Source organism: Ovis aries, chromosome 15 (genome assembly GCF_016772045.2).
Source record: "Ovis aries strain OAR_USU_Benz2616 breed Rambouillet chromosome 15, ARS-UI_Ramb_v3.0, whole genome shotgun sequence".
Classification (NCBI taxonomy): Eukaryota; Metazoa; Chordata; class Mammalia; order Artiodactyla; family Bovidae; genus Ovis; species Ovis aries.
In genome coordinates this window covers 47,497,807-47,517,641 of record NC_056068.1, presented here as the reverse complement: position 1 = coordinate 47,517,641, position 19,835 = coordinate 47,497,807, and the positions used below count along the sequence as shown (strand labels likewise).

Here is a 19,835-nt window from a genome sequence, read left to right as displayed (position 1 = left end):
ATTCTAACATGTATACTATCACGTAAGAATTGAATCGCCAGTCTATGTCTGACACAGGATACAGCATGCTTGGGGCTGGTGCATGGGGATGACCCACAGAGATGTTATGGGGAGGGAGGTGGGAGTGGGGTTCATGTTTGGGAACGCCTGTAAGAATTAAAGATTTTAAAATTAAAAAAATAAAAAACTAAAAAAAAAAATTTTTTTTTTAAGAAAACAATTAAAAAAAAAATTGGTTGACTGGGAGACTTTCCTGGTAGTCCAGTGGTTAAGTCTGTGTATTCCCAAAGCTGTGGCCCAGGTTCAGTCCCTGGTCAGGGGACTAGATCGTACATACCGCAATGAAGACTGAAGATCCCACATGCTACAACTAAGATATATCACAGTCAAATAAATAAGTATTTTTTTTAATGGTGGACTGATTGAGGGCCTGTGCACAATTATGAAAGTGGTGGAGACCCTCCACTTCCAGCTGGTCTAGGAAATAGATGGCTAAACAGAGCTTCTCAACCTCAGCATTTTGGACAGGACACTTGTGGGAGTCATCCTGTGCATTATAGAACGGTTGGCTGTATCCCTGGTCTCTGTCCACTAGATGGCAGTAGCATCCCCCACAACCAAATTTGTCACAGAGGCCAAAGCCCCCCCCCCCCCCCCCCCCCCCCCACCCCCGCCCCGCCCTGAAAACCCCTGGGTTAAAGCATTATTCTCTCCCCAGTGCCCTAAGGGACCGCTGCCAACTTGGCCCAGAGTTCCTGCCCTCTTCCTCTTCCTGCCAGGCCAAGATTTCACTTTCGTTTCTCTGCCAGCTCCTCATAAGAAGCTGCTTCATGCAGACTGAGCCTTGTTTGGTGAGTGAATTCTGACCATGATTGCCCCTGCTTTTCTTCACCACTGAAACCAAGAGTCTTCTCTGGAAGCTGAAAGTGTGTGGGGAGGTTTGTGGAGGGACAGAGGGCAGAAGACTCTGGAAGGAAAGTACTAGGCTTAGTTGGATGAGTTTAGATTGTGGCTCAGGCTTGCTCCGAAGGTCAAAAAAGCCAACTTGCAGGCTACCTGCTAAGTGCAGACAGATGGCAGCTCTGAGACTACAGCAGGAACCTGGAAAGAAGTGAGTGTGGAAGAGGCAGAGGGCCTTGCTTGCTTCCTGGAAGAGCACTTATTTCTCCAGGCTGAGTCCATCCACATCTCTTTCCTATACCATAGCTTTGATTGTCTACCTTCCTAAGAGGAAATAGAATCCTCTCTCTGTGTGTCTCTCTGTGTGTTTATCTCTCTCTCTCTCTCTCTCTCTCTCTCTCTCTCTCTCTCTCATAACGAGAAGAACAGAAAATCTGCTCACCTCCACCTCATCAGAAGAAAACCTGGTGAAGGAGGTCCCTGTTTTCCAACTGTGTGATGCCCCAGCTTCTTGTATGGAGCATCAGACAGAATGGAGCCTTGGGAACATGGCCAGGGGCAATGTGGAAGTTGATCCTTTGGCCCTCCTCCTGGCACCACTGAGGGGCTGTCTGTGGCCCTCCTGACATCCCCTCAGCTTCCGTCCTGCCTGAGGATGGCAGGTTGGATGTTATGACAACTGCCCACTTCTGTGGCTTCCACTTGTCATGTGTCCCGCTGAGGTCCAGTCTCAGGAATCTGCTTGCACTTCCCTGGATAGACCTGCTACTTTCTCTTCATTAGTCCCTCCTGCCTTGGAGCTCTTCCTCCTTCTTCTTCCACTTAGGCACACCTTTGCAGTGATTGCTCCCTCAATTACTTATTATTTACAATAGGCCACTAATTAATAATGAGTTGATTATTGCTCAGAAGGAGCCCAAAGACTCAGTGGTCTTGCAAAGAAGTTTGCTCTTATCAATTGACACTAAGCATGTCCCATCTTAAGCTCGCATTTCACAGTGACTGATATCTTTTTTTGTTGTTATTATCCTCTTATTTTTTGTATTTTAAAATTTATTTTATTGAAGTGTAGTTGATTTACAATGTTGTGTTAATTTCTGCTAGGCAGAAAAGTGATCCAGTTATACATATATATTATTTTTTATATGCTTTTCCATTAGGTTTATCATAGGATATTGAGTATAGTTCCCTGTGCCATAGAATGGGACCTTAATGTCCATTGATAGAAGAATGGATAAAGAAGCTGTGCTACATTACACAAGGATTGATATCTTACTGACATTCTGATACATGGCCTCTCTGTTCTGTGTGCCCACTTTTCAGAAGTCATTGTTACTGCCTTTCTGTGAGTCTATGCCTTACTCTTGAATAGGATCCACTTCTCCCCAGATAACAAGTGTCTTCTCAGGGTCAAAAACAAGCTGCAATAAATAGGAGGAAAATAGATTTATTCATTTATTTTTAAGATGTAGTTCATAGGAACTAACGCAGGCTGCTGGCTTTTAAAAGTACAGTGAATATCTATTCAACATACAATAAATGTTAAATGCATATAGTAGCTTACATTATAGCTGGGAAGAGATTGTAAACAAACAAAACTAATGTAGTATATAAGAAGATGATTAATATTATGGAGGAACATTTTTTAAATGTTGACTCAGGCTGAGGGATCTGCAAAGACCCAGTAAAGGTCTTGCAATTTTAAGTAGTGCTCTTGAAGCCCCATTGATTTATTTTTTACAAATTTTGGTCACACCCTGTGGCATGTAGGACCTAGGTTCCCCAACCAGGAAAACTTGCATCTCTTGCATTGGAAGGTGGAGTCAGCCACTGGACCAATAGGGAAGTCCCAAAGGCCTCATTGTGAAAAGAAAATTGAGCACAATCTTATGAATATGAGAGACTTAAAGGCCTTCTTTTCTCATTGGCCATTCCTGACTCAAGAAACACAGAAAAGTGTCTGGGATGTTGTCTAGAAGCTCCTAGGGCCAATCTTCCCTGCACTCCACTTTCTAGAGACACTTTCATTTTACTGTCTAATCTGCAGAGAAGCATAGAGTTTACAATATCGTGAATCCAGATATTAGGAGAAAACGCAAGTGTAGGATGCATTCATTTGACACCACGGCAACTGTCTGACTTGGGAGTTCTATCAGGTAGATACTCCTTGTATTCCCTTCTCCATGTCCCTGAAAGATGGCTGCTCTGCTCTTGGGGTCATTCTTGGGTCTTGGTTGGGTCACTGCCCATGTTTGGGGGCTCTGGTTCCTCTGCACCTTTCTCCTTTTGCAGCCATTTATGGTGACATGCACTTTGACATCGGTTCCTTGCAGCCAAACTCTAAACAGGAGGTCCAAGCGCCACAGTAGAATGCATGTTCTACTCTTCCCTTCTCTGTAGACTCTTAGTGTTTCTCAGTATTGAGTGGATTTTCAATAGAATGAAAACATATCATGCCAATGTTGGCTCATACCTTCAGTTGTAAGCTAGGATGGACAATGTCATATTATGTAAACCCCTGGTCTTGCCAGTTATCAGAGCCTTATCTGACACATAGTCACTGTAGCCAGAGGTTAACAACATATGGCCTTTAGACAATTTTCAGTATCTCTCCCATTGGCTAGATTATACCCACCAGCTCTACTTCTCACCAGGTTCACTTCATGGATGATTGGTGAAGTGGACAGATTTCTAGACCTAAATTTATCTCCATGCAGCTTTCATCATGCCCCTCTCCCCGATTCTTTAGAGCAAGGGTAAGTGTATAGTTTATGAATCCCTCAGGTCTTTGTTTCAATATCAAACCTTTGCAACTGTATTCGTTTCCTAGGACTGTCACAAAGAAAAATGTATCACAAATTGGGTTGTTCAAGGAACAGAAATTTATTTTCTCACAATTCAGGAGGCTAGAAGTCCAACATCAAAGTGGTTGTAGAGTTGTTTCTTTTCTGTAGGCTCCAAGGAGGAATCTATTCCATGCTCATCTCCTAGTTTCTGGAGGCTTTCAGCAATCTTAGTCATTTCTTGCCTCGTGGCTACACTGCTCCAATCTCTGCCAAAATCGCCACATGGCCTTCTTTCCAGTGTGTGTGTGCACTCTCATCTTCTTAAAGGATATTGGTCATTGTGTTTATAGCCCACTTTGTATCAGTATAATCTCATCTAAACTTGATTACATCTGCAAAGACCTTGTTTTCAAATAAGCTCACATTCAAGCAGTGAATGCATCTGCATAGGAGACAAAAAAATCCATTATAGCAAGTTCCAAGATATTAATATCTACCAAGATATTCCTTTATTTTTATTTTCGTAATCTTTTGCTTCATAGTTCCTTGTACTAAGGAGTCCAGGTTTGGAGAGTCAGCATCGCCATGCTACCACTCTGCGACAGGGCCTCTGAGTGACCACTAGCACTAGTTTCAGCTTTGGTTTGCCATTCCCACTCATGTATCTTGGCAGGGCAGAAACCAACCAGGTTCACTTAGCCTAGCAGGGGCATAGGGGAGAGGAGACCCAGAAGTCAGTATGGCCGCCTCTGGTGGGCTCTCGGTGAGGGGCCATATTGTGGTATAGTAGATACGTCATCTCTCTCTTCAGGTCATTTGCAAGAGAACGAGATCAGGTGGATATGTATGAAACTAACACAGTTTAAGTAAGTTTTGTGCCAACAGACTGATTTCCTTGTAAGAACCAGAAGCATTACCTTGTAAGAACGAGAAGCATAGCTTCCAGGACCCTATAGGTGACCCTATACGAGTCACAACTTCTTTGAGGAAGCTGAGGTCTCTGTTTACCAAAAATAACAAAAATAAAGAACTAGGAGAAGTCTTCCTAGACATACCAATGTCTTCCTTTTTACAGGAAGAAAAAACTTAAGCCTGATGATAATCCTTCATTCCCATATACACAATCTCTAACTCCCAAGCCTGTCATTTTGTCTCATCTCTCACTCTCTTCTGCTTCTCTCCATTGTTTCCATCAACTTTTCCTACAAACTTCCATCATTGAACCTCTGCTCTTTGGAAGGACACTTCACATCATGTAGGAAGTGTAAAATTTCTGGTCCCTTCTGGGTTCTTGCAATTCTGAAAGCCTAGCAGCTCTCTGCATACCAGTCAGGCTGACCTTTTAAAGCAGGTTGAAGATGCTGTGCCTTTCACTAACAGGACATTAACATATGTGACTCCTTCTCGCTAAAATATTTTTTTCCTCTCATTTCATGTTCCCTGCTCATCATTCAGCTTTCCATTCAAATCTCACTTATTCAGCAGCAATATCTTCGATATTCTCCTATTTGGAAAATTATTTGATTTCTCAAAAATATGTACCTCTAAGTGATAGTATTTATCACACACACCAGGCCTCTGAAAGAGGACCCTGAAGACACTATGAGTGAAGTGAGTGAAGTCGCTCAGTATGTTTGACTCTTTGCCACCCCATGGACTATATAGCCCACCAGTCTCTTCTGCCCATGGAATTTTCCAGGCAAGAATACTGGGGTGGGTCACCATTTCCTTCTCCAGGAGATCTTTCTGACCCAGGGATTGAACCTGAGTCTCCTGTATTGTAGGCAGACGCCTTACCATCTGAGCCACCAGGGAAGTCACCCCAATTCAACTTATTGATTTGAATGATCTTTGTAAGTCACTTGATTCTATTTATGCATCTGAATAAAGGGAGTACTCATTTCACAAAGATTTTTATATGCAGAATAAATAGGTTGAAGTGACTTATAAATTCTAACTGGCTAGACAATTGTTACAAATAACTGTGAAAAGAACAGAGGCAAAAGGCAAAGGAGAAAAGGAAAGATATACCCATTTAAATGCAGAGTTCCAAAGAATAGCAAGGAGAGATAAGAAAGCCTTCCTCAGAGATCAGTGCAAAGAAATAGAGGAAAACAATAGAATGGGAAAGACTAGAGATCTCTTCAAGAAAATTAGAGATACCAAGGGAACATTTCATGCAAAGATGGGCTCAATAAAGGAAAGAAATGGTATGGACCTAACAGAAGCAGAAGATATTAAGAAGAGGTGGCAAGAATACACAGAAGAACTGTACAAAAAAGAGCTTCATGACCCAGATAATCACGATTGTATGATCACTCACCTGGAGCCCAGCATCCTGGAATGTGAAGTCAAGTGGGCCTTAGAAAGCATCACCATGAACAAAGCTAGTGGAGGTGATGGAATTCCAATTGCTCTATTTCAAGTCCTAAAAGATGATGCTGTGAAAATGCTGCACTCAATATGCCAGCAAATTTGGAAAACTCAGCAGTGGCCACAGGACTGGAAAAGGTCAATTTTCATTCCAATACCAAAGAAAGGCAATGCCAAAGAATGCTCAAGTTCAGTTCAGTTCAGCTGCTCAGTCGTGTCCGAGTCTTTGTGATCCCATGAATCGCAGCATGCCAGGCCTCCCTGTCCATCACCATCTTCCGGGGTTCACTTAAATTCACGTCCATTGAGTCCGTGATGCCATGCAGCCATCTCATCCTCTGTCATTCCCTTCTCCTCCTGCCCCCAATCCCTCCCAGCATCAGAGTCTTTTCCAATGAGTCAACTCTTTGCATGAGGTGGCCAAAGGACTGGAGTTTCAGCTTTAGCATCAGTCCTTCCAAAGAACACCCAATACTGATCTCCTTTAGAATGGACTGGTTGGGTCTCCTTGCAGTCCAAGGGACTCTCAAGAGTCTTCTCCAACACCACAGTTCAAAAGCATCAATTCTTCGGCACTTAGCTTTCTTCAAAGTCCAACTCTCACATCCATACATGACCACTGGAAAACCATAGCCTTGATTAGACGGACCTTTGTTGGCAAAGTAACGTCTCTGCTTTTGAATATGCTATCTAGGTTGGTCATAACTTTTCTTCCAAGGAGTAAGCGTCTTTTAATTTCATGGCTGCAATCACCATCTGCAGTGATTTTGGAGCCCCCCAAAATAAAGTCTAACACTGTTTCCACTGTTTCCCCATCTATTTCCCATGAAGTGATGAGACCAGATGCCAAGGTAAGAGAAACCCAAGTAAGATGGTAGGTGTTGCAAGAAGGCATCAGAGGGCAGACACACTGAAACCATAATCTCAGGAAACTAGTCAATCTAATCACTCTAGGACCACAGCCTTGTCTAACTCAGTGAAACTAAGCCATGCCCTGTGGGGCCATCCAAGAATGCTCAAACAACTGCACTCATCTCACATACTAGCAAAATAATGCTCAAAATTCTCCAAGCTAGGCTTCAACAGTATGTAAACTGTGAACTTCCAGATGTTCCAGTTGGATTTAGAAAAAGCAGAGGAACCAGAGATCAAATTGCCAACATCCATTGGATCATCAAAAAAGCAAGAGAGTTCCAGAAGAACTTCTGCTTTATTGACTATGCCAAAGCCTTTGACTATGTGGATCACAACAAACTGTGGAAAATTCTTAAAGATATGGGAATACAAGATCACCTGACCTGCCTCTTAAGAAATCTGTAGGCAGGTCAGGAAGCAACAGTTAGAACTGGACATGGAAAAACAGAATGGTTCCAAATAGGGAAAGGAGTACATCAAGGCTGTATATTGTCACCCTGCTTATTTAACTTCTATGCAAAGTACATCATGAGAAACATTGGGCTGGATGAAGCACAAGCTGGAATCAAGATTGCTGGGAGAAATATCAATAACCTCAGATATGCAGATGACACCACCCTTATGACAGAAAGTGAAGAACTAAAAAGCCTCTTGATGAAAGTGAAAGAGGAGAGTGCAAAAGTTGGCTTAAAGCTCAACATTCAAAAAACTGAATTAAGATCATGGCATCTGGTCCCATCACCTCATGGCAAATAGATGGGGAAACAGGGGAAACAGTGTCTGACTTTATTTTGGGGGGCTCCAAAATCACTGCAGATGGTGGCTGCAGCCATGAAATTAAAAGACTCTTACTCCTTGGAAGATAAGTTATGACCAACCTAGACAGCATATTAAAAAGCAGAGGCATTGCTTTGCCAACAAAGATCCATCTAGTCAAAGCTATGGTTTTTCCAGTAGTCATGTATGGATGTGAGAGTTGGACTATAACGAAAGCTGAGTGCCGAAGAATTGATGCTTTTGAACTGTAATGTTGGAGAAGATTCTTCAGAATCCTTTGGACTGCAAGGAGATCTAACTTGTCCATCCTAAAGGAAATCTGTCCTGAAAATTCACTGGAAGGACTGATGCTGAAGCTGAAACTCCAATACTTTGGCCACCTGATGCAAAGAACTCACTCCTTGGAAAAGACTCTGATGCTGGGAAAGATTGAAGGTGGAAGGAGAAGGGGACGACAGAGGATGAGATGGTTGCATGGCATCACCAACTCAATGGGCATGAGTTTGAGTAGACTCCTGCAGTTGGTGATGGACAGGGAGGCCTGGTTTGCTGCAGTCCCTGGAGTCACAAACAGTCAGATCCAACTGAGCAACTGAACTGAACTGAGATAATTGTTAGTCATAAAATTACTTTCCTCTTATAATGTTTACTCTGTCTGTGGGTGTCTCTGCGGAGTGAGTATAAGTGCGTAGAAGAACTCCTTATGGAAAGGTATATTGGGAGATACAGATGGAAAAATTGATTGATTGACCCATAGATAAATATTCACTGGAAACCTATCGGTGCTCCTAAAGCTCACCTATAGGAGAACAGCTAATTAACGGAAAGAAAAGAGGAAATGCTGATTTTTTTTTTTTTTTTTATAAAAAGGTCTAATTTCCTCTGGGGAAGTGAGAAGATCCTTTATGTATTCATCAAACATTATGCTCCCTGTGCTAGGCATTAGGGATACAGCAGTGAATAAAAACAGTGCCTAATTTACACAGGAGCCTGGTGGGCTGCAATCCGTGGGCTCATGAAGAGTGAGACGCAACTGAGCAACTTCACTTTCAGTTTTCACTTTCATGCATTGGAGAAGACAATGGCAACTCACTCCAGTATTCTTGTCTGGAGAATCCCAGGGACGGGGGAGCCTGGTGGGCTGCCATCTATGAGGTCGCACAGAGTTGGACACGACTGAAGCGACTTAGCAGCAATCTACACAGATTGCATTTTCAGAGTAAGATACTTCAAGAAAGGTATCAATATATTATACAGTGATAATAAGGAAAGATGGTAAGTGCACACAAAGTGATGTATTGATGCTTGTGCTGTAGATGAGTTAATCACATAAGGCCCTTCAAAGGAGAGACCATGTAAGGAGGGAGTCATATGAAGCATAACAGGAAGTCATGCAAATATCAAGGGAAAGATCATTGTAGGGTGAAAGAAAAGCAAACTGCAAAAGCCCTGAGGCATTAGTGGCTTTTCCAGGCCATTAAATTCCATTTGTTCTTTCTTGTTCTTCAGTATTTCAGTCTTAATCAGTTTTTAATGTCTGCATGATTGAAATCTTTTTTATCTATGCCAGTCTTACATATCTCTTTTCAATCTGCCCATCCATCCCAGAATCCTTAAGCAAGAAGAGCTCCAGACAGGAGGAAGCCAGGGAGCAGCTGCTATGGCTTTAAATACTGCGGTGAACCTACAGAAAGAGGTATCCTGTCCCATCTGCCAGGAGCTTCTAACAGAACCCCTAAGTCTAGGCTGTGGTCACAGCTTCTGCCAGACTTGCATCACTGACAGCAAGGAGACAGACATCAGCCTAGAAGGAGACAGCAGCTGTCCTGTGTGTGGTGCGCGGTACTCACTTGGAAACCTGTGGCCTAATCTGCATCTGGCCAACATAGTGGAGAGACTCAGAACAGTCAAGCTGAGCGCAGAGGAGGGGCAGAAGACAGGTCTCTGTGTGCACCATGAAGAGAAACTCCTGCTCTTCTGTAAGGAAGACAGAAAAGTCATTTGTCGTCTTTGTGAACGATCTCAGGAGCACCATGGTCACCACACACTCCTCGTGGAAGAGGCCGTCCAGGAAAGTCAGGTGGGGCCCAGGACGGAAATTAGTACTTGGTGGAAACTCTCACCTTCTCATTTGCTCTGTTTGGCACCGTAGTAGTGAGCTCTGTAATCTCCGATGTATGTCTCTTAACGGTGTGCTCAACTTCCAATGTCTGAAGGACATTCCTGTGTTTTTCTTTAGTTACATAAAGGAGGAGCCAAAAGTATAGACTCTTGGCTGAAAGTGAGAGGTTTTCTTCTTTTGTCTCTTTTGTTGTGTTGATTGGCAATTCCTTCACCAGATTAGCTCTAGTTGCTGAGATTAGCTCTCAGCAGAATGGGTGCTGTTGAAGACTGTGGATTGAACACATAAAAAATGTCAATAAGAAAAAAGGACATTCCTTGCCAAAGCAGAATCGATAATTACTCTAAAAAAAAGAATTGGCAAGGATAGTGACTTTCACCGCTTAGGAATAAACAATGCATTTACCTTCTCAGAATTTTTTCTATCCTGTGTCATCGATTTTAATGATCAGATTCAAACTGATTTCCATAAACTGGTCTCTTCTGAGATCAGCATGATTTCTTCCCTGTTTATTCTCTGTCCAGGTGCTGAAAAAGCCCAAAGTTTGATGCTGGTGTGGTTCCTCCCTTATAGGAGATGCTCCAGGCAGCTCTGATGAGGCTGAGGAAGGAGCAGCAGAAGGCTGAGAAGTTGGAAGCTGACATCAGAGAAGAGAGAACTTCCTGGAAGGTGGGCAGAGACTCTTCTTAATGGATTTCTGAGTTAGAAGTCGACACAACCGTCTGTCCTTCTGTCCTAATCATGAGGAAGCCCCTTCCTCTTGTCGCCTGGCATTAAATGAGTCCAGGTGCTATTTTATTTGTTCTCTCCTTGGTCCTTTCCCTGTGAGAAGTAGGGGCTTGAGAGTGGATATGTTTCAAACATACACAGAGTTTCGGAATTCAGCATGAAGACTGACTTTATGGTGAGTCTGTGTTGTGCTCAGTTGCCTCAGCTGTGTCTTTGTGACTCTACGGACGATGGCCTGCCAGGCTCCTCAGTCCATAAGATTCTCCAGGCAAGAATACTGGAATGGGTTGCCATATTCTTCACAGGGGATTTTCTTATCTCAGGGACTGAACCCAAGTCTCCTGAGTCTCCTGCATTGCACACATGTTCTTGAGCCACCAGGGAAGCCTTCTGTGGTGAAGAAGGCTGGAGAATTCTGTCTTCCACTCCTCCTGCAAGTCTCTGACACCTTCAGTGGAAGACAATGGCAAAAGACTGAGCTTTTTCTCAAGGTTCAAACTTAGGGACTGCAGTAATGCAGGGAGGCATGAGTGTCTAGGACAGCTATCCAGAACTCAGACCTCACTCAGATTTTACATTTTGGCCCAGGGTTGGCAGATAAGATTGTCTGAAACCTTTTTGATTTGTACTGAGGGAAAATAATCGAAAAAAAAATCTGAGCTTTCCCCAAAATTGCTTGCCTACTTTAACTTCCTTCCTGGTTAGAAGCCCCTGAAAAATATTTTCCTGGCTCTTAATCCCTTACACAAGTAGGCTCCCCAGCTGACAGATTCATTCCCTCTCCCCCTTGTCTAACCTTACAGTATCAGATTCAGACTGAGAGACAAAGGATACAAACAGAGTTTAATCAGCTTAGAAGCATCCTAGACAGTGAGGAGCGAAGAGAACTGCAGAGATTGGAGAAAGAGGAGAAGAAGACCCTGGATAGCTTGGCTGTGGCGGAGGTTGAGCTGGTGCAGCAGGGCGAGCTGCTGAAGGAGCTCATCTCAGACCTGGAACGCCGCAGTGAATGGTCAACTGTGGAGCTGCTGCAGGTGAGGGGGGCCATCCCACCTGCGGTTCTGAACCCGTGTCAGTTACCTTCTCATCTGTGTCCTTGGGTTCTAATCCTGTTGTTGTCACTAAGAGGCTCCTTTGAAATATATATATCAAGCTTATTTTCACTCATACTGATGGCTTTTCTAATGTTGAAGCAACCTGGCATTTCTGGGATAAATTCAAGTTGACTGTGATGTACAATGGGGCTTCCCAGGTGGCGCTAGTGGTAAAGAACCTGCCTGACAATGCAGGAGACATAATAGGTCTGGGTCTGATCTCGGGAATGGCATCCTACTCCAATATTCTTGCCTGGAGAATCCCATGGACAGAGGAGCCTGGGAGGCTACAGTCCATAGAGTCGGAAAGAGTCAGACATGACTGAATCGACTCAGCATGCATGGACGCATGATGTATAATCTTTTATATTTTGCTGGATTAAATTTTCTAGTGTTTCATTGAAAAAGTTTCATGTCTATATTCATAAGGGATATTAGCCTGTAGTTTACTTTTCTTGTAATGTCTTTGTCTCATTTTAGTATCAGAATAGTATTGGCCTCATGGAATGAGTTGGGAAGTGTTTCCTCCTCTTCTGTTTTTTGGAAGAATTTGTGAAATATTTGTATTATTTTGCCTTTAAAACTATCAGAATTCACCAGTGAAGCCATCTAGAACTGGACTTTCCTTTGGAGGAGGTTTTTGCTTTTCAGTCCAATCTCTACATGTTTAGGTCTATTCAGTTTTTCTATTTCTCTGTGAATCAGTGTGGATAGTTTCTGTGTTCGAAGGAATTTGTCCATTTAATTTACATTATCTAGTTTGTTGGTATACAATTTTTCATAGCCTTTATATTCTTTTAATTTCTGTTAATTCAGTAGTACCGTCTCTTCTTTAATTCTTATTTTAGTAATTTGCCTCCTATGTATTTTTTTCTTGAGATATTTAGCTAAAGGGTTATCTATTTTATTGATTTTTTCAAATAATTTCAAATAACTTTGACTGCCCAGTTTTTCTCTATAGTTTCCCTATTCTTTGTTTCCTTAACCCTGCTATTTTATTTATTTTCCTTGACTTGTGTTTTCTCTCTTCCTCCTAGGACATGAGTGGAATCATGAAATGGTGCGTATGGGTGATCAGGAGTCATGGTCATGTGGTATGAAGAAAGGTTTGTAGCCATGAGAGTTATCTGGTCAATCAGAATGAAAAATCTCCCCAAACAATGAAGTTTTGATGTAGTATTATTTTAAATTGTGGTCACAGATGAGGATTTTAGTGTTCTATATCTTTTGAGAATGAGCCGGATTCTATGTTAATGAATTCAGTAGTTGGAATTCACAGTTAGGGTCTATAAGGGTAAAGACGATAAAGGATTTTACTGTTAGACTCTTGTGACTTCACTCATTTAATTCACTCTCCGTCCTTCTTTGGTTTCTTTATTTCACTGGTGCCTATGTTAGCACATGGGTCTTGTCAAGCCCTAAAATAGTTATGTGGGTCAGCTTTAAAGAGGAAGAAAAAAATAAAAGTTTTGTTTTGTTTTAAATTTTGCCTACGTAGAAGTAGAGTGGGACTATGTCATTCCACAAGGTTCTCTTTAAGATTTCTAAAAGCAGACCTAAGCTTTGAGGTTATTGGTTTTGACTCTGGTGGCAATAATTAATCTTTTCCAAGTCACACATTTTAGAAACTTATATGGGAAAGTGTAGTCTTTGTGTCTAAAGTTTGCTGATCCATCTAGCAGCACCAAATTCTTTACAAACACATGAAGTTCTACCCATTTTCATTTCAGTAGTCATAACTTCTCCTTTGCCAGAAGTCTTTAACTTTTTCCCAGAACTCCTGAATATCTCCAATATTGTTTGTGGGCCACACCCCTGGAAGTAAAGCTTTGAACCAGGGCACAGGCCTATTGGCTCTCCAAAAATAGACCCATACCACAGTCAGAATCTGTAGCCTCCCTATTGATCTGCCTGGGAACGTCCATCTGGGAGACCCACTGTGTGTGATGACTTTTCCATATTAGTACCATTTTAGAGGTAGCAAAGGGTTTCCCTGGTGATTCAGACAGTAAAAGAATCCATCTGCAATGCATGAGACCTGGGTTGGGAAGACTCTGGAGGAAAGCATAGAGGCATATTCACTCCAGTATTCTTGCTTAGAGAATCCCCATGGACAGAAGAGCCTGATGGGCTACAGTCCATGGGGTCACAAAGATTCGGACATGACTGAGCAGCTAAGCACAGCACAGCACAGCAGAACACAGAGGTAGCAAAAGCCTTTCCTATACAGTATTTCACCTAGTTTCATATTCATTCCATGAAGTATCGAAAGAAGGGTTAATATATTCCATTTCTAGAAGGAGACAGCTTTTTGTTTAATTTTTTTAAGTGAAGGTCTTCTTCCTAAGTGGGCAGGTAGACACGAGCCCATTTCTTTTGTCTGCGGTGTCAGAGCCATCACTTCTCCCCTCCTCGGGTTTCTCAGGGAAGAAGGTTTAAGTGCGTCAGTGCATGGAAGGAGAGGAAGGCAGTGGTATTAAAAGGATGGAGTGTACGAGATGTAGGGTCAACATTTTTATCATCTCTAGGGGTGAGATCTGGACACTGAAGAAGCCAAAAACGATTTCCAAGAAACTGAAGAATGTATTCCGTGTTCCAGATCTGCGTGGAATGCTGCATATGTTTAAAGGTGTGGAAGCCAGGGCAGGAGTGTGGATATGGGATTCTTGTGGTGCCAGGGACTAAATTTGGGCACAAGTTGGGGTAGAAAGAAGGAGGGTATTCAGAGAAGGGGTATTGCTGAAGAGGATGTGTTATATAAAAGGGAGAATGGCTAGGTTTCTGGTTCATCCTTTCATTCACCACTTCATAGCTTCACAGTGGTCCTACACCCTACCCTCACCCTAGAAAAGAAGTAGGTATCAGTGCTTAGTCACTTGCATCAATCAACATCATTGAATCTTTTATCATTTCAGAGCTAACACGCGTCCAGTGCCACTGGGGTAAGAAGATTTATTGGGTCTTCAAATTACTGTGTTCTGACCCCATTTCAGAAGTCTGCAGTTTCAATTAGATTTGATCATAGCCCCACGTGTTCACCTCCTGATACATACATATAATATGTCACTCTAATGTTTAACTCCTTTTCCCCAGTCCATCAGCACAAGTTCTTCACAGTCAATTCCCAAGTTCCCTCTTCACAATGTCACTGGATAAGCTTACCCTGTATTTGTTATATGTTTTTATTTTTATTTTTTTCCTCTGCAGTGGACATCAGATTGAATCCATTCAACCTAAATTTGAATCTTGTCCTTTCAGAAGATCAGAGACAAGTGCTATCTGTGCCAATATGGCCTGTTAAGTATTATAATTATGGTATCTTGGGCTCCCAATATTTCTCCTCAGGGAAACACTACTGGGAAATAGACGTATCCAAGAAGACTGCCTGGATCCTAGGGGTATACTGTAGAATACGTTCCTGTAATACAAAGTTTGCTGTTCAACGAAGCACGAGTTCTGAAAATGCTTACTCCATATACAGACCCCAATTTGGCTACTGGGTTATAGGGTTAAAGGATAAATTTAGGTATGAAGCCTTTGAGGACTCTTCCACCACTCATCCTGACTCAAGAGTCTTGACTCTTTCCATGACTGTTCCTCCCCGTCATGTTGGTGTTTTTCTAGACTATGAAGCAGGCACTGTCTCATTCTTCAATGTTACAAACCATGGGTCACTCATCTATAGGTTCTCTAAGTGCAACTTTTCTCGGAATGCCTATCCATATTTCAATCCTTGGGACTGTCCAGCTCCCATGACACTGTGCCCTCCAAGTTCCTGAAACTTCCGTTCCCTCTCCCACTTCTTATAGTGACCCTTGCCATGGATTTCGCCTTCTATACCTGAGCCCATCTGTGCCATTCACACCATCTCTTCCTTCCGGTCTCCCATCTCTACTTTAGAACTCGTGCTCATCTTTGGGATGCAGAGTGCATCTGCTTTGAGTTAGCAGACATGCTAATTCACCTGTTTGACTCTCTTTTGTATTCTCAAAGAGAGACCTCTAATCCCTTCTGAAGACGACACAGTAATGGTATAACGTCTTTGCCCTCATAATCCTCCATATATTTCTTTTTTGATCACCAACCTAAAGAAACATAGCAAAGCCTGTCTGCCACCCTCTATGATATCCAGGACAATCTACAATCACTCCCCACCTACTACCATCAACTAAGTATTTGAGCGAATGTCTGTTGCCCAGGACACACTCAGTTTATCAAAGGGTCATGGAAAGGAAAACACAAGCAATATCTGTACACAGAATAACAATTTTATGTTCAGAGTGTTGGAGTTCTAATCCTGTCTTGACTTGTACGAAGTGTGTAATGATGAAAAAATTCTGACCTTCTTTTTTCTTAAATACAAACTAGGGTTTAAAGCTGTGCCTAACTCTTAAGATCATTGTGTAAAACTGAATGTCAGTGTAAAACAACTATTTAAGTGTCCTGCACAATTTAATAAAGATTTGCTCTGTGATTAGTGAAAAATATAAGCTGTGTCAATGTCCTGTGTACATATTTGTGCCCTTCAGATGAACGATAATGGACCTATCCAGGCTCATTTTTCAAGTTGCCAGACTTGGCTGGCAAGACCACTCCAGTTCCTATCTTGGTTTACAGAACTTTTTTATACTGAGGCTGTTCTATTTGGGACCATTTTTAAGGTGCTTTACTGGAAATGGATCAGAAAAGGTATAAAAGTATGAGTTTCTGAAATCTGTCTAGCAGAGGAAGCCATGTCTAGGGACAGCTGTTCTTATTAAGGATAGACTTTTGGTTTTCAGGCCTTTCGCTTATGGTAAAACACTTGAGTATATCACAGAATAGGGCTTCTTAATGGGCACAGTGATAAAGAATCCACCTTTTTGATCCACCTAAAATAGAACGCCTGTTCAGTTCCTGGGTGGGGAAGATTCCCTGGAGGAGGAAATGGCAATTCAATCCAGTATTCTTGCTTGAAAATGTACATGAACAGAGGAGCCTGGTGGGCTAGAGTCCATGGGGTCAAAAAGAGTTTGACAAGACTGAACACACACACACACATTCTCCAGTATATGCCATACCATGCACTTTTCTGTTCTGTTCTTTTTCTTTGTAACTAGTTTCAAATTTATGATGAGAAATTGACCTAGGATAGCAAAGAAGCAAGCTTTGCTTTGAGAAGTATACATTATAAGTTAGAGTAGACTACTATACAGAGTCTACCCCAAATTATAGAAAAATAGTAACTTGTCCCAGTGGAATGATACAGCATGTAATCTGGAAATGGTCTATATATACACACTCATACATACATGCACACATGTACACATACATATAATTACATGTATAAATATACATATGTACATAGAGCATCTTTATACCAGTAAATCTTCAAAAATACCACATAAAGAACAAATTCCTATCAGGTCATTAAAGGAATACATAACCTTATGAGATACACCCAACATTTCATGGCTGACAGTGAAGAAGATAGGATGATTAGGCCTAGGATTGTGTTTCTCCAGCACAAGTGCTCTATCAATAGAATACTCTCCAACAAAAGGTAGGAGCCAGATTCCCTAGGATGTGGCGTAGAAGGGAGAGCCATTAATGAACCAAGAGCAGGTCACAGTAATGGCTAAAATTAAGTTGAGCTATTTCATAGCAGGGTGCTTCTACAGGTCACATGTTATAGTGGGGGAAAACTGTGGACAGTTAAGAGCTTGGGCTTTGAAATAACATAGAATTTTGTTATCATACTTACTAGTCCTTATTAAAATTAACGATTCAGTTTTTCATAAGAAATAAAAGTAGTAAGACTTACCTTATAGGCCTATTGTGGGAATTAAATAATAGAATATTTGTAATAACTTTATCTCCTAGCAAGTAAGCACTGATCCAGATTGCTATCAGTTAATTTTCTTTTTGACTAGAAATGCATGTTAAGAATGAATAGGAATCTACTTTTTTTTTTTCATTTTAAACAAGTTTATTTAAACAACAAGATGCTTGACTTGAAGGGAAAAGTGTCTAGGGTTCATTTCTTTTAGAGTAACTTATCCCTACTTAATGACAGATTGCTCTACATGTAACACCTATGTACAAAAAATTATAAAATTGTCCTTGGTTTTACAGTGATAAATGAACAACATTAAAATTCTCCAATCAAACAAGGTATGCAAGAATTTTTATGTTGTTCTTTTTGTTTGTTTGTTTGTTAAACAGTGAGAGCAAAATAACTTACTGGAGTGTAAAGATAAGAGCTGATGAGCAGGCCACTAATGGAGAAAAGTGGGTATTTTCACAGAAGCAGTATTTTTCCCCTAAGCCATCTCCGTTTGATGTTGAGCAAAACATACCACTGGCCATTTAGTTAAAAAAAAATGCAGCATGCTTGTGCACATACATCAGTTACTTCAAATACAAGAAAGGAACGGGTGCAGGGGAAATGAAAGAATAGAGAATCTATACTGCGGTAGTCAGGATGTGGTGGAACAAAATTGTGGTTTTCTAACAGAATGTCTTCTTGGTCTGGAGGCATAGAATTCTGGTGTAAAGTAGCAGGTTCTGCTTTTAGTAGACACTTCCTTCCTGCTGCCGCTTCTACTATGTCACTTCAGTCGTGTCGACTCTGTGTGACCCCATAGACGGCAGCCCACCAGGCTCCTCTGTCCCTGGGATCCTCTGGGCAAGAATACTGGAGTGGGTCACCATTTCCTTCTCCAATGCATGCATGCATGCTAAGTCGCTTCAGTCGTGTCTGACTCTGTGCGACCCCATAGACAGCAGCCCACCAGGCTCCTCTGTCCCTGGGAGTCTCTGGGCAAGAACGCTGGAGTGGGTTGCCATTTCCTTCTCCAACTTCCTGCTGCTGGAATATGCCATTGTATCTTTATCTTCCATCTTTGACTGTGCAGGTGTGTCTGTTTCATTGATTGGCTGCCCATCGAATTGGAATCTGATCTGCCCCATTAATAAATCTTGTCATTCACAATAGGCATTTATTAGCTTCCTACATGGTGTATGCCTCTTAATCTTAAACTACACTACAGAACCATCCTGCTCCATCACCTTCAAATTAATTTGATTGCTGTTCTCAGTCTTGACATCTTCCTTGGGCTTTTTGTCCACCATGTTGAGGACTGGAGTCTCCTCAGCTTCTGCTTCACAAAAGAGGACCCAATGAGCACACAAGCAGCACCAAAAGTGGAAGAAGAAAGGGTAATCTACTTTAAACATTAGTAACTTTGCTTTGCTTTGATAAGGAAAAACTTGATTAGGGACTTTCCTGGTAGTCCAGTGGTTAAGAATTCACCTTCCAATGCAGGGTACAAAGGTTCAATGCCTGGTCAGGGAACGAAGTTCCCATGTGCCATGAGGCAACTAAGCCCAGCACAACAACTACTGAGCCTGTGTGCTCTGCAGCCCATGCACCATACTAGAGAGAAGCCATGTGCCGCAACAAAAGAGCCCCCATGCCTCGGGGAAGATCCCACATGCCACAGCTAAGACCTTATGCAGTCAGATAAATGAATTAATATTAAAAAGAATAACCCTATTAAGGAATTACAAATCATTTTGTATATTTTTTTTTCTTAAATCTTTAAATACTTTTACTTTACAGATAGTTTTCTGAATTTATTTTCTCTAAACATTCTATTTGATTCTACTATTTAATCCTCTGCTATCAATCACATGGGCTCTTTTATGGTGGTAAGAATATTTAACGTGAGATCTAACCTCTTAGAAAGTTGTTAAGGAGTTGCTGATCAATTAATGTAAAGTGTCAGTTACACAAGATGGATAAGTTCTAGGATCTACTGTACAGCATTCTGCCTGTAGGTAACAGTACTATATTGTGCATGTAATAAAAATATCTTCATTGTAAAAGGAAGTTTTATCTCTTCCTAACTACCCAAGCTTTTATTTTAATTATGGGAACTGCTTCTTTAATGTAAGAATATACTAGCTAAAAGTTGATTTAACATTTCTTTTCTATTTTTGCAGTAGTTCTCTTTCATTGGAAAACTGTTTTTCTGTTTGCCCAGATACATCTCCATTTTTCAGGGTCCTGGTTCACACTATGATTTACCATGAAAGAAGAAGGGTCAGGAGTTCTGTTCTGGGCTCCCTCAGCCAAGGTATAGGTCAGTGTTTCCT

General features: G+C 41.6%; 1 protein-coding gene across 5 annotated transcripts; it reads left to right on the top strand.

Moving 5' to 3' along the window:
• The first annotated feature begins 815 nt into the window (after positions 1-815).
• On the top strand, positions 816-16,181 carry TRIM34 (tripartite motif containing 34). Of its 5 annotated transcripts, XM_012095907.4 has the most exons (8): positions 816-851; positions 9,360-9,831; positions 10,447-10,542; positions 11,406-11,636; positions 12,734-12,756; positions 14,225-14,325; positions 14,612-14,638; positions 14,904-16,181. In XM_012095907.4, exons 2-8 carry the CDS (start codon positions 9,412-9,414, stop codon positions 15,473-15,475), a joined length of 1,470 nt encoding a protein of 489 aa, XP_011951297.3. In that variant the 5' UTR covers positions 816-851; positions 9,360-9,411; the 3' UTR covers positions 15,476-16,181. The 5 variants fall into 5 exon arrangements, with proteins under 5 accessions (XP_011951297.3, XP_011951298.2, XP_042089069.1 ...); XM_012095908.4 differs by lacking the exon at positions 11,406-11,636; XM_042233135.2 differs by lacking the exon at positions 14,612-14,638.
• Positions 16,182-19,835: the final 3,654 nt, after the last annotated feature.

Bases quoted from the DNA above. Each gene is read 5' to 3' on its own strand.
- TRIM34 (XM_012095907.4), top strand. From the start codon at position 9,412: ATGGCTTTAAATACTGCGGTGAACCTACAGAAAGAGGTATCCTGTCCC. The intron at 10,543-11,405 runs GTGGGCAGAGAC...CTAACCTTACAG, and splicing joins AAGAGAGAACTTCCTGGAAG to TATCAGATTCAGACTGAGAG. The intron at 12,757-14,224 runs GTGCGTATGGGT...TATCATCTCTAG, and splicing joins ATGAGTGGAATCATGAAATG to GGGTGAGATCTGGACACTGA.